The 13,366-nt window shown below is 35.1% G+C and overlaps 1 protein-coding gene across 5 annotated transcripts in view; it reads right to left on the reverse strand.

Moving 5' to 3' along the window:
- Nucleotides 1-13,366, reverse strand: part of MMS22L (MMS22 like, DNA repair protein) — a 129,062-nt gene that overhangs the window by 99,354 nt on the left and 16,342 nt on the right. For all 5 annotated transcript variants that reach the window (XR_007401314.1, XM_025444923.3, XM_049092387.1 and 2 more), the window contains one exon: nt 7,155-7,331. Coding sequence is in view for 4 of the 5 variants with exons in the window: in XM_025444923.3 (XP_025300708.3) it covers nt 7,155-7,331 (177 nt within the window). In the remaining variant the exon portion in view is untranslated. The remainder of the gene's footprint in view (nt 1-7,154; nt 7,332-13,366) is intronic.

Consider the following 13,366-nt stretch of genomic DNA (forward strand, 5'->3'; position numbering starts at 1 on the left):
CCAGGACCCTGGGACCACCACCTGAACCGAAGGCAGACACTTAACTGAATGAGCTAGCTGGGGACCCCTAAAATTACAAATTTTTTAACAAATATTTAATTTTTGCTGTCACATATAATTTAACAGGAAAATAACCCACAAGAAAACTTCATGTAGCTTGTGGAGTTTTTTTATGCCTTGAATGTTTTTCCTTATTCTGTACTCACCAGAGACTTGTTTTCATTTTCTGCATAATAATGTCGAGAGTCTACTCTAGTAAACAGGTAACTAGATATTTTATATGCAAAATTGTTTTATTTTTTTTTATTTTTTTTAAATGGTGGTTTTAATATTTTTTTTTAATTTTTATTTATTTATGATAGTTACAGAGAGAGAGAGAGGCAGAGACACAGGCAGAGGGAGAAGCAGGCTCCATGCACCGGGAGCCCGATGTGGGATTCGATCCCGGGTCTCCGGGATAGCGCCCTGGGCCAAAGGCAGGCGCCAAACCGCTGCGCCACCCAGGGATCCCCAAAATTGTTTTATTTTTACATAAAAATTTTTAAAAAATGTACAGTTCTACCTCATTTAATCAATGGTCACTTATCTGGCAATCCCAATTCTCTAGAAGACTCCTCGCAATAAGGAAGAAAGCTGAAAGGACTTTCACAAAGCCAAAATACTTCACAAAAGCTAGGGACTGAAAAACGACTTCACCTTCCCACAGGAAAGCTTGGAGGACCTTCTCATAGAATACATGGTTCACCTGATACTCAGTTCTTAAAGCTCTGGATATGTGCATATTAGTCAAAACCAAAAGCAAAGAAAGTGTCTTCAAGAGGAAGCAAGGGACAATTAGTTTCTGACAGAGTGAAAAAGGTACAAAAGGTAACTATAAGACCTCAAAAGGCAAAGCCAGAGGCCTAAAAGAATAGAAGCAAAGGGCTCAGCATATCCTATCATCCATCCCTATTATAATGTTGTTCAGATGGATGAACCAAAATGATGAGTAAAGGGCTAAAGCATGTTCAATACTCTTGATTTTATGTGGCCGGATAAAGACGCTAACTACATAAAATCACTAAATAAATAAACATTTCCTTAGTAAAGGAACTCAGTGACCACTAAAATGGCCCCAAATGACCCCTGTCTCCATGTATTCATAACACTTCTTGAACTCTCCACCTCCACCCCACCCTGTACCATTGTTCGTCTGTAACCAATAGAATATCAACACTAATAGGAGTGACAGTATGTCACTTCCAAGATTAGGTTAGAAGACACTGTAGCTTCTATCTTAATGAAAATCTCTCTCTTGTTGACTCCATCAGGGAAAAACCATAGTGTGAACAGGCCTGCAGAGCAGAGGCCTATGTGATCAGTAACTAAAGCCTCCTGAGGACATGAAAAAGATCGCAAGTGAATCCACCAGCTCCAGTAAAGTCTTCTGAGACTGAAGCACCTGCTGATAGCTTACCACAACCTCATGAGGGATCCTGGGCCAGAACCATCCAGCTAAGCTCCTATGGTATACCTGACACTCAGGAACTGTGTGAGATAATAAATGGTGTTTTAAGCTGCCAAATTTTATTACACAGTAATAGATAACTGATGCATGACTCAGTTATTTTTAGCAAAAGAATTACTGACTTTTTGAAATACATTTATATAAATAAAGTAAATGGGGGCAACCCAGGTGTCTCAGTGGTTTAATGCTGCCTTCAGCCCAGGGCAGGATCCTGGAGACCTGGGATCGAGTCCCACATCGGTCTCCCTGCATGGAGCCTACTTCTCCCTCTGCCTGTGTTTCTGCCTCTCTCTCTCTCTCTCTCTCTCTCTCTTTCTCTCTCTGTGTCTCTCATGAATAAATAAACAAAATCTTAAAGAAAGAAGAAAGAAAAGAAAGAAAGAAAGAAAGAAAGAAAGAAAGAAAGAAAGAAGAAAGAGAAAGAAGAAAGAAAGAAAGAAAGAAAGAAAGAAAGAAAGAGAAAGAAAATGCAAAACATTTACGAGAGAATGTGTAGTAAAGAATTTGGCCTTGCCCAGACAGTCTGGCCTTTACTGAAGCCAAGGATTCAGTTAAGTAATCACTAGACCCTTGGAATGTTATACCTGATAGGAGTTCTTTGTTTGCCTAGATGCGTAGAGTTCTACTGGATGGTCTAACAGTAGAGTTGAGGGTGTTCCCTGGTAACACTCATAAAGTCTTAGGGTCAGGTTGGCCAAAACCCCCAAACCCCAAACCAAAAATGTGACTTGTGCTAAGGGCTGTGCAGAACTGGACAACTGGTCTGAAGACTGAGATCAACGATGTCGGCAATCAATCCATCATGCTCATGTAATGGAGCTCCAATAAAAACTAACACTGCAGTTTAGGCAAGCTTTCCTGGTTGAAAATACTCCCTGCAAACTGTCACACGCTGATGCCAGAAGACTAACGTATCGTGACTACATGGGAGGGAACAACAAGAATTCCACATTTGCTACTCCTCCTGGATTCTGCACTATATACCCCTTCCTTTTAATTTTTATCCTTTCCCTGTAATAAAACCATAGCCCTGAGTATAATAGCTTTCAATGAGTTCTGTAAGTCTAAGTAAATTATATAGTTTGGGTAATTCTTGGACTTGCAATTGGTGCCAGAACTGAAAGCAGCTTTGAGATTGTGTTCTAAAACTTGGTAATTGGCCCTAAAACTCTTTCAAAAAGGAAGCCATTTTTGTGGTGCCTGAGTGATTCAGTCAGTTGAGCATCCAACTCTTGATTTCGGCTCACGTCATATTAGGGTTGTGGGATCTAACCCTGCATCTGGCTCTGCATTTGGCAGAAGTCTGCTTGAGAGTTTCTCCTTCTGCCCTTCCCCACACTTGCACACGCTTGCTCTCTCTCTAAAATAAATTAAATCTTAAGAAAAAAAGAGGAGACCATTTTGTTCCATAGTACCATATGTACATTATGTTAAGGTCTTTACATTATTACTTCCTCAAAATAAACTTTTCCATTTCAGGTAATACAAATAGTCTCAGAGAGGTCATGTATATACAAGTCAGAGCAAAGATTTTGCTCCAAAGCCAGTATTCCTTCCATTTTCTGATAAGCCTTTCCTCAGCTTTCTGTAATTCACTTTTATATCACTCTTTACCAAGAAAACATCACCACTAGTCCCAAATAAGCAGAAATATGACAGGACTGATATATTTAGCTTTATAATTTGATAGTGTTAATGAGTGTACTTCAACTTCTGTTCTACGAGGCATTTTGAATCACATGAATTATACAGAAGTAACGTAATTCATGTCCAGGGATTTTCAACTCTGTGGATCAATACTGTGGCTATAATCTAAAACAAACAAACAAACAAAAAACCATAATTCAGATTAAAGAATGCAACTATATCATGCCCAAATCAAGTCTGAGTAAGAGACACTGTATCAAAGGATACATTTCTTTTTCCACAGCTACACTGAACTTTAAGCAACTACAATTTTTTCCTACATAAAGCTATACATACCTTAATTCCTCTGATAAAAAGGAAGTAGGAAGTCACCAATTTTGGGCTATGTTTGTATTTCTTATCCTACCATCAAAACTAAAAATGCCCATTTAAGCTTCAGGATAGTGGTGTCTCCACCACAAATATAAAATAGATCCCCCATTCCCCACTTTCAAAAGGCCAAGGATCCTGGTACAACTCTCACTTTAAGGTTATATTTCAGACCTTTGATCTAGTCACCATTTCAGATGTTTCAAAGACAAGCATCAGCTGGCCTGATTACACTATGTTCCGAGCAGGGAAAATATTGTTAAACTGATCCCTGCAAAGCCCAAAAATATTTTTTCTTTTTAAACTATATTTGCTTTTAAAGTAGATGACAGGGATTATGAGAGGATAACACACTCTTATCTAGGTTGAAAGAAAAGCATTAAATAGAAATCATGAAACCTAAAGCCTCTAGCATGAGAAATGAGGTACCAAATTTTCTTTATAAGCCTATGTTAAGCAATTGGCAAGTTTTGTGATTTTAATATACATATAGCCAAAGTTCAATTCACACAAAACTTTTAAAACAGAATTTAAAAATTAAGCATATCTGAAACCTATTTAAAATATAAAGATTTCATGCTTTCAGGGCACAGCAGTTCACATTTAAAAACTGAAACATCTCTATGGTTATCACAACACTAAAGATATTCTCTGCCGCAGAATGTAGGCCTAACCATTATCACTATCTATCTTCCTCTCACACCAGATCACTTGTTAGAGAAATAAAACATGCCTAACGCACGGCCATTTTCTATAAAGTAGCTAGAGTTAGGATACTATATCATACGGGGAAAAAAGAATTCAGGTAATTTTCAAAATTCTGCTCTCTATATATCCCAGATCCAAATTAATATCTTTTTTTTAAAGATTTTATTTATTTATTCGTGAGACACACAGAAAGAGAGGGGCAAAGACATATGCAGAGGGAGAGTGAGAAGCAGGCTCCATGTAGGGAGCCCGATGTGGGGATTCGATCCCAGTACTCCAGGATCACACCCTGAGCCGAAGGCAGATGCGCATAACCACTGAGCCACCCAGGTGTCCCTCAAATTTAATATCCTATATAATCTCTCTGGAAGGATGAGTCAATATGCCTTCATGTTCATAGATCAGAATGATTATATGACTTATGAACCAAATTGAGACACTTTTGAGCATAATAGGGTGCCCATGGCAAACTGATACATGTCATTACCTCACCAGATGCCTATTCGAAAAAGGCAGTCTTCAGGAGGACCTTAACATCAAGTTTACCTAAGTGATAAAAACAGGCTGACAAAAAAAAAAAAAAAAAAAAAAAAGGCTGACATTAACTACTGTGTACCTCACTTTCATTACCTGTAAAATGGAATGAAAAAATGAAGTACTTCATACTTCACTGAGATAAAAACAGAATAGTCACTGTGAGATATTAAATACTTTGCAAATATAATATGCTGAAGATATCACTACTAATGAAAACTAGTTATCAGTCAGAAAGCTTTTGAGTTTTCCTTAAAAGCTGCTAAGGAGTCCAGAAACATTTGAAACTCTTTGAGGACTCATGAATATAGACAAAGTCTATTTTACATATACACTTATACTTATATATTATACATCTATTTTTTATCATATGAAAGGTTCTTCAAATATCCTATCTTTTTCCTCTTAAAACCTCCTACATAATTTAAAGAATTAAGATTTTAAAAATATATGTATCTTGGAAAAGAAAATCACATAGGAACTGCTGACATTAAAAGACATAGGTTAAGCTATTTTAAATAGAGACAATTCAATTACTATCTTGATTCAGAGCTAATAAAAGCACTAATTTCCTATGGAGTTCTCTGTATGAAATAGATGAGTAATTTCAGCAATGCAACTGTGGGTGGTTGTACCAGTACAATTCAACATTACAATAGTAATAGTAATGATATATATTAATGTGGCTAGATTATGTACCACATTGGGAGTATGTGGAGGTCAATATCAACCTCTATTGAAATACACCACTCACTCGCATAAGCGTTAATGGCAGTTCCAGCAAGCATTAATAACCTGAAAGCATGTTCCTTGAAGCAAGAAGCAGTACAATCTGTTTCATGCATATCCTATCATTGGCACCCATTATTATGATAGCCACTCAATGGGAACTCAGAAGTGCTTAACTAATTATTGTATTTATTTACACTGAATAAAATCAGAAATATGTACTTGGAGGAATTAAAATGCAAAGACATTAGAATTGTAATGTCTTAAAACACTTTTGTAAAGACATTAGAATTATAGGTAAATTCTTTTAATGTTGTTCTAGTATCTTAATAATTAAAAGATGTGAAATATTAACATATTAACTTCACAAAAATACTCAATAACAGTTACTATAATAATGACAATCTGCTAAGACTTTACTATATATCAGCATTGTAAGGACTCATGTACAGACACAAAGCACATAAAATCTTTTTCTCTGGGAAGCTCATTCTATTGATCCCTCTCAATAAATTCATAGAATGTTTAATGAGTTAATACAGAGCTGTAGGTGAGCTTCTAGGAGTACTTTATCTTGGGGTCTCCTGAAAAGCTTTTTTATTATTAGGGAGATCATTCAGAAGACCTTTTGAGGGCCTTTCCATTTCAATGGCACTAGTGTTGACAACTGACCCTCAGATTCCATGCATGAATTCTGAGCTGACTTGTCTAGTATTTCAAAGAGAGAAAAATCTGTTAAGTCTGTCAAGGAATAGGCTTCATAAACAATGATCCTATACCTGGGAGAGGATGAGAACCAAGAAGCTTTTTAAAAATAAGAATTCCCAAACTGTAAATCGATTACTAAATCAGATCTCCAGAGTTGAGATTCAGAAATCTGAATTTTTAAAAACTTGCAGATAGACCTAATGATCCAAAAAAGACCAATACTGAAAACACATAGTGTCTTCGACGTTCTAGATGTTTATTTTATAGAACTGATGGGCTGGTAAGACAACTATGCTATTCACTTCTGAACGTGGAAGAAATTACACAAATAGGGCTTCAAATAAATATGTCTACCAGCTAGTTTTAACATAAGGGTTTTTAAATAACACTGCATAAAAACATTCCTAACTAAAAATTAATAAAACAATTAAAATCTATTTGAAGTAAACCTCATGGTTAATAGGTTAAGATATCTTTATAAAAAGCTTCCCTAGAGAAGCATTATTCTGAGAAAATAATTTTATGAAATTATTCACAGAAACCACTAATTCATTACTGGAGGTATATGCTTTCCTGTCAGCAATCTTACAGATTTTAGAACTAGAAAACATTTTCTGAACAATTCAATCCCATGATTTCTGGATGAGGGAACAGAGATCCAGAATGGTTAAAGTAATTTATTGAAGATCACGTAACTACTTTGTAGCAGAGCCAGAACTAGATCCAAAGTCTTCTATAAGGTATTTTTCCTTAAACAAACAATAAAAACCTAAAGATTATCATTTTTCAAGATATTTACAGAAAGGTCCACAACTTCAGATTCAGAAGCTGAATTTAACTCTGAGGATTGTGATCTAATTTTTGTTGTGCTTCTATGCTCATTTTCTAATTTGTCTACAACAACTACATATTAATTAATAATGTAAGAAAGTTGAAAAAAATGAAATCTTACCATTTCATCTGGTGTTCCATGGCGATCAAACTGGTAAAATGATGCTACATGAGTGATGATCCACCAACTAAAACCTAATGGATCCCTGGGCTGGATTACAGGCACAGAGAGTCGTCTTTGGTCACTCGACTTTTCAAAGAGTGTTTTAAGTAGTTTATTCAACCAGTTCCAAAATGGCTACAGAAAGAGAGGTAGTATGATGCAATTAAATTAAGAATATAACCTTTAATTTGGGATTTTTATTCCACCTGTATAATTAAATATGCACACAAAAAGGAAAACAAAACATGTTCATAAAACTTAAATAATAATAAAAATAACAAGTTAAGAATTAGAACCTAATTAGTACTTTACAAAGATCATACAAGTTCCACAATTACATCTTCTGCCATTTAGGAGTAGCCATTATCCTGACCTTCATAATAAATCATTCCTTTTTTTGTTTTGTTTTGTCACACAGGTATATAAGCCTAAATTATTCACTGTTTGGCCTAATTCTATTCTTTCATAACTTGTTTCTTTTCCTCAACATTGTGTTTCTTTCTGAGATTCATCCACATTAATAAGTACAGCCCTAGTTCATCAGAGCATTCTAATATATGACTATATGATAAACCATTTACCTGACTTACTAAAAACTCATCAAATATTCAACAATGGCAAGTTTTCTTCTTGCCATTTCATAAACATATTCAAGTTCTCAACTTTTCAAGATATCTGCATAATATGAAGTCATGTTCCTTTTTAAATTTCTAGTATTGACTCTAATAATTTCAAGAAAAATTAGCCATTTCATAAACATATTCAAGTTCTCAACTTTTCAAGATATCTGCATAATATGAAGTCATGTTCCTTTTTAAATTTCTAGTATTGACTCTGTAATAATTTCAAGAAAAATTAGCCAATATTAGTAATCTTTCTGAAAAACCAACTTTTGATGATTTTGATCTTTTTCACTGATTTGATCATCTTTGTTATTTTCAATTTCACAAATTTGTGTTAGTTTTACTTGCTATCTTTTACTTTCTTTGGATTTATTTTGCAGGGATTTTTTTCTCCCTTTCTGTGTGAATTCTTACCTCATTATTTTTCAACGTTTTTCCCCCCTCTAACATCTGTACTTAAAGTTATAAATTTCCTTCTGTGTCTTTAGCTACAGTCCCAAAGCTTTAGCTAGTAGTATTTTAGTTATCATTTACTTTAAAATATTTTACAATTTCCATTATATACTCACCTATGGGTTAGAAAGGCATCTCAATATATCTAAGCATGCATGTTTCTCCTCCTGTAGTTCAATTTTTATTTTCTACATTTAATACTTTGTTCTTAGCCACATAAAAATGTGAATTTGCTTAATCTTCCTGATAAATTAAACCTTTTATCAATACAAAATGACAATGCTCTTGGTGGTTTTAAAGTATAATTTTCTCCAATGTCAGCTTAATACATTACCTTTCCTTATATCTTTTTCCATCAATTCTGAACCCTTCTATATTATTTTAGAGTACCTCTTGAAAACTGCTTATATTGTTCTGACAGTGTATCTTTTAAATGAGCATTCAATGGTTCATCTGCAGTTAATGCAATAACTCATACATTTAGTACTTAATGTACCATCTTATGCTGCATTTGTTTATATACCTGTTTTTTCCACAAATACCTCTTTCTTAACTTCTTTTGGGTCAAATATTTCTTTTTTCCCCTTCTACTAGCTTATAAGTTAGTCTACTTTCTCTTCTTTCAATAAGTACCTTAGAAATAACAGCATACATTCAAATGTCTTAATAAGTTAACATTTACCTTAGCTCTTCTCTTAAACAAAATAAGGACCTTAAAATACTCTAATTCACTTATGCCCTATCCAATTTCTAGGCCAGTATTACCATGTACTTCAACTCTTTTTAATCCCATTAGATTAAAAAACATTTACTACTTAAAAAAATTTTACTTTACTGGAGCTTTATTCCTTCATCCATTACACCACCTCCTTGCCTTCCCCAATTCAGTCATCATTCTTCAGGATTCCCTTCAATTCTGCCTCATTGACAGTAGCTTTATTTCACCTCACTCTTGAAAGGTTTCGTTGGTAAATTTTAGGTTGACAACCACTTTGCTTTAATACAATGAAGGTATCATTCCTACTGGCCTCCTTTGCTGTTGAGAAGCCAGCTTACAGTTTAACTGGCACCCTCTAGAAGGTAACATACTTTTCTGTCTAAATGCTTTTAGCTCTTCTCTTTGTCTTTCTTTGATGTTCCGCAGTTTTGCTACAAAGTATTTAAGTCTACTTTTCTTTTTTTATTCCTGGTAAATGGAAATGACTAGGTTTCTCAATGGGATAGCATTCATTAACATTGGAAAATTTTCTGCCATTTGCTCTGTTCCACTCTCTACTTCCTCTCCTTTGGGACTATTGTTAAAAGCATATCAGATTTTCTTTGTATTCTCACATGCTGCATTTAGCTACCATGTCTCTTCTATTTCCTTTAATCTGTAATAGTTCTTTAGTTATTATCTTTCATGATCTTGACATTTTGGAGGATTACAGGCGAGTTATTTAGGTTTAATTGAGGTTTCTTTATAATTAGATTCACCGTATACATTTTTGGCAAGAATACCAAGGAAACCTTTTTCTTCTTTCATTGCATCATACTGAAGATACATAATACCAATTTGTCCTATTATTGGTTAACTTTGTTCCCCAGGTTAAGGTGGTATTCACCAGACTACACTGTAAAGTAACAGTTGCTCTTGTAATTGTTATTGTGTGGATACTTATCAACCTGTGCAAATACTATTTTTCATCATACTTTGTCAGCTACTGAGGATTCTTGCCTGAAACAATTACTAAGGAGGTTGTCAACTGATGATTTTCTAATTCCATCATGAACATCCTTATTTATTAAGAATTTCCCTTCTTTCCATTTATTTATTCATTTATTTATATCAGTATGGACCCACAAGCTCATATCGTATAGATTACAATCCTTGGCTATCATTTAGTTTGTTTCTCAAAAAATCTCAGGTTTAGAGTATGGGAGATCTTCATGTTGGCTCCTTTGTCCTTTTGATATGTCCTCATTGTTTTCCAAGTACGTCCTTAGTTTCTGGTACAGAATGTTCCACGCTCATTTTTTATTTTCCATATATCAGCCTGGAAGATCAAGTCATTTACCAAAGGAGCTTTGTTTCTTTTTACTGGAGGTTGGTAATTATAAGACCAAGACATTGCAGTTTCCTCATTGTTACTCAGAAATCATCATTTGTAGGTCCACCTAGTGGATAAGATAGGAAATGCATCTATGTACACACTCTATCTAGTTCCAATTATTAAAAAACTTTATTTCATACTTATATCTCAAATTCAACTCCAGAACATCTTTCACTCTACCTTATCCTCTTTCCATAATTATAACTCAGTTTTCCAATAGGGGCAAAGCTGCTTTTAATTACCCATAATATATTCATTAATTTGCTCAGTCCTAGAGTACAAATATTTAAAATTGCTAACCCAATTGTTAAAAATTGTTATATATAACACCGTAAGACAAATCTACAGATAAGAGTCCAAGATCTGAAGTTCATTATATTTTTTTTTGTCTTTAGCCTTAGAGAAATTGTCAAAAATAGTGCATTCCGAGTCATCTAGGTCAGTCCACCCGTCACTCCTCCTTTGTGTTATTCACTTATAATAGTTAGGTTCAAATGTTTCTCTTTATTTTCCATTAAATTCCTCTTCTGTACACACTGATTTATTTCTGGAGCATGTTAAAGATTAACATGGTTCTAAAGTCATAACACATTCAAATCCTTCTACTCCATTTGTCACTCACCAATCTTTGATTCCTACCCACCAATTTCAATAGTTCCAGACTTGTCTTTCCAGTATTACTGGGCACAACTAAGCATATACATTTCCTATTTTCCCTACTTCATACACAGAAGGTAGCATCCTATAAAGATTCTTTTGCACTTTGCTTATTTAACAATAAATCCTGGAAATCAAACCATCATCAGTTCAGATATTTTATTCATCCTGCTGAACAGATACATAATACTCCATGTGCTAACACAGCATGGTTTGTTTACTCTCCTGCGTATGGACACGTAGGTAGTTTTTAACATTGTGCTTTTACAAACAATGCAATAAAGGGCCTGAAGTATACACATTTTTAAATTGCTGTATACTAAAGGTAAACTCTGAGAAGTACAATTGCTAGGGTCAAAGTTATAAAATCCTTGGCCCATTAATTTTGAAACTTTGGGTTGTCGCTTTTGGTATTGATGATATTTTTATTTCACAGAAAACTTTTGTAATAATCTTTTTATAATGCTTAAAGGTGGTGACACATATAAATGTATACATACACATGCCAACTAAAATACAATTTGTACAGATCAGAAACTATTATATTGCACATGGTATAGCACAGGTGTCCACTACCTTATTTGTGGAACTTTGGGTAGTGCAAGTAAAATATACTTATGTCTGTTTCTCCAAAAGAGAAGTGAATTAATTTAGCTATTCCTTTTCTTTTTCTTTCTTAAACACGCACTTTCTTACATAATTATGTGGTAGGAAAAAAACATGGGCTGTAGCATCAAATCTGCACTGGAAGCCCCAATTATCATATTCTAACTGTTATTTGAAAGTTTACTTAACCTCACACCCATTCTACTTGGGAGCACCTAAGAAGTATCACTCAAGGAATATTAATTTGCTTTCCTTCTCTGAAATTGAAGTCTAATTGATGTTTACTAGATAGAGTATTGGGTTTTCAAGAAAACAGTCATACAGATAGATCTAGCAGAGCTTCATGTTTAGAATATCTTCTGGAACACAAATATGTCCTTGATCAAATTAGTTTCTGTTCTTGGAATTCCCACCTAATTTGGGGTGTATGTGAATTTCCAAATATTCTGAGTCTCTTAGGCTTCTCTAATTGCTTCTTACCATGTTCCCTTGGGGAAGCATTATCCTGTTGGCTTTACAAAGGTCAACAGCACCCCACACATCATTTGAAAATAACTTAAAAACCCTGAACATCCTCTACCCTTTCAATAATTTCCTTTGAACACAGACCAGGTTGTGGAAAATGTCTATTACTCATCAGGAAAACTCCAAATCCCACTCAATCTTCACCTCCTTCATTCTTGGGATGGGGTGGAAGAAGCCAAGGGGTGAGGAGATGGAATTAAATACTTCTGGAAGAATGTTAGTGTGCATGTGCACACAACATGACTTCTTTTAAAAACGAGTGCATTCCACAAGTCAGTGTTGCCACACTACAAAGTTTTAAAATCGTTGTACAAGATAGAAAAAAACAAATAAACCCACAACAGCAAAAAAACCTCTGCTTTCAGCAGTCTGGAAAGCTTCTAAGAACAAGTCCTATGTTGAGCTTAGCCAGCTGTCAATGATCATGTCTTCTGTATCATTAACTCCCAGGTGGATGAAGCAGAGAAGCTGCCCTGCTCTTCCTAAAATTTTCAATTGCGGGCAGCCCCGGTGGCGCAGCGGTTGGGCGCCGCCTGCAGCCTGGGGTGTAATCCTGGAGACCCGGGATCGAGTCCCCACATCGGGCTCCCTGCATGGAGCCTGCTTCTCCCTCTGCCTGTGTCTCTGCCTCTCTCTCTGTGTGTCTATGAATAAATAAATAAAATCTTTAATAAAAAATAAAATTTTCAATTGCTTTTTCTGTTTTTCTTTCTTGGCTTATCCTCATCCATCTGGGTCTCCAAAGACACTGCATGTCAGATAGTCAGTACAAAGAGTAATTTTTAACTTGCTTCTTTGTTGTCTTAGAAGAAAATGTTGTCGTTTTCTGACCTTTGTCTTCTATTTTCTTTTGGTTTGGTCACTTTTTCTTGGTCTTGAGCTCTCTATCAAGGGACTAAGCATCTCACAATTACAGTCCATATAATCTCTATGGAGTAAAAGATAGGATCTAAATCACTTTTTTCTAAGCTGAGGGTGGCTCTGTTATATTGTATTGTTTACTCACCCTGAAAGCTGGAAGTCCAAGATCAGGGGTCCATCATGGTGCCCTTTTCTAGATGGCAGACTTCTCGATGCATCCTCACAAAGAGGAAGGCTTTCTGAGTCTTTTTAAATGTTCCGCTATTTCCTTTTTTTATGATGTTTTTGAAGACTAGTGCAGGTCAAATTACTTTGTTCTTGTAAGTTATTTGGTCTTTTTGTCTGGAAAATT

The sequence above is a fragment of the Canis lupus genome, chromosome 12, assembly GCF_003254725.2.
Source record: "Canis lupus dingo isolate Sandy chromosome 12, ASM325472v2, whole genome shotgun sequence".
NCBI lineage: Eukaryota > Metazoa > Chordata > Mammalia > Carnivora > Canidae > Canis > Canis lupus.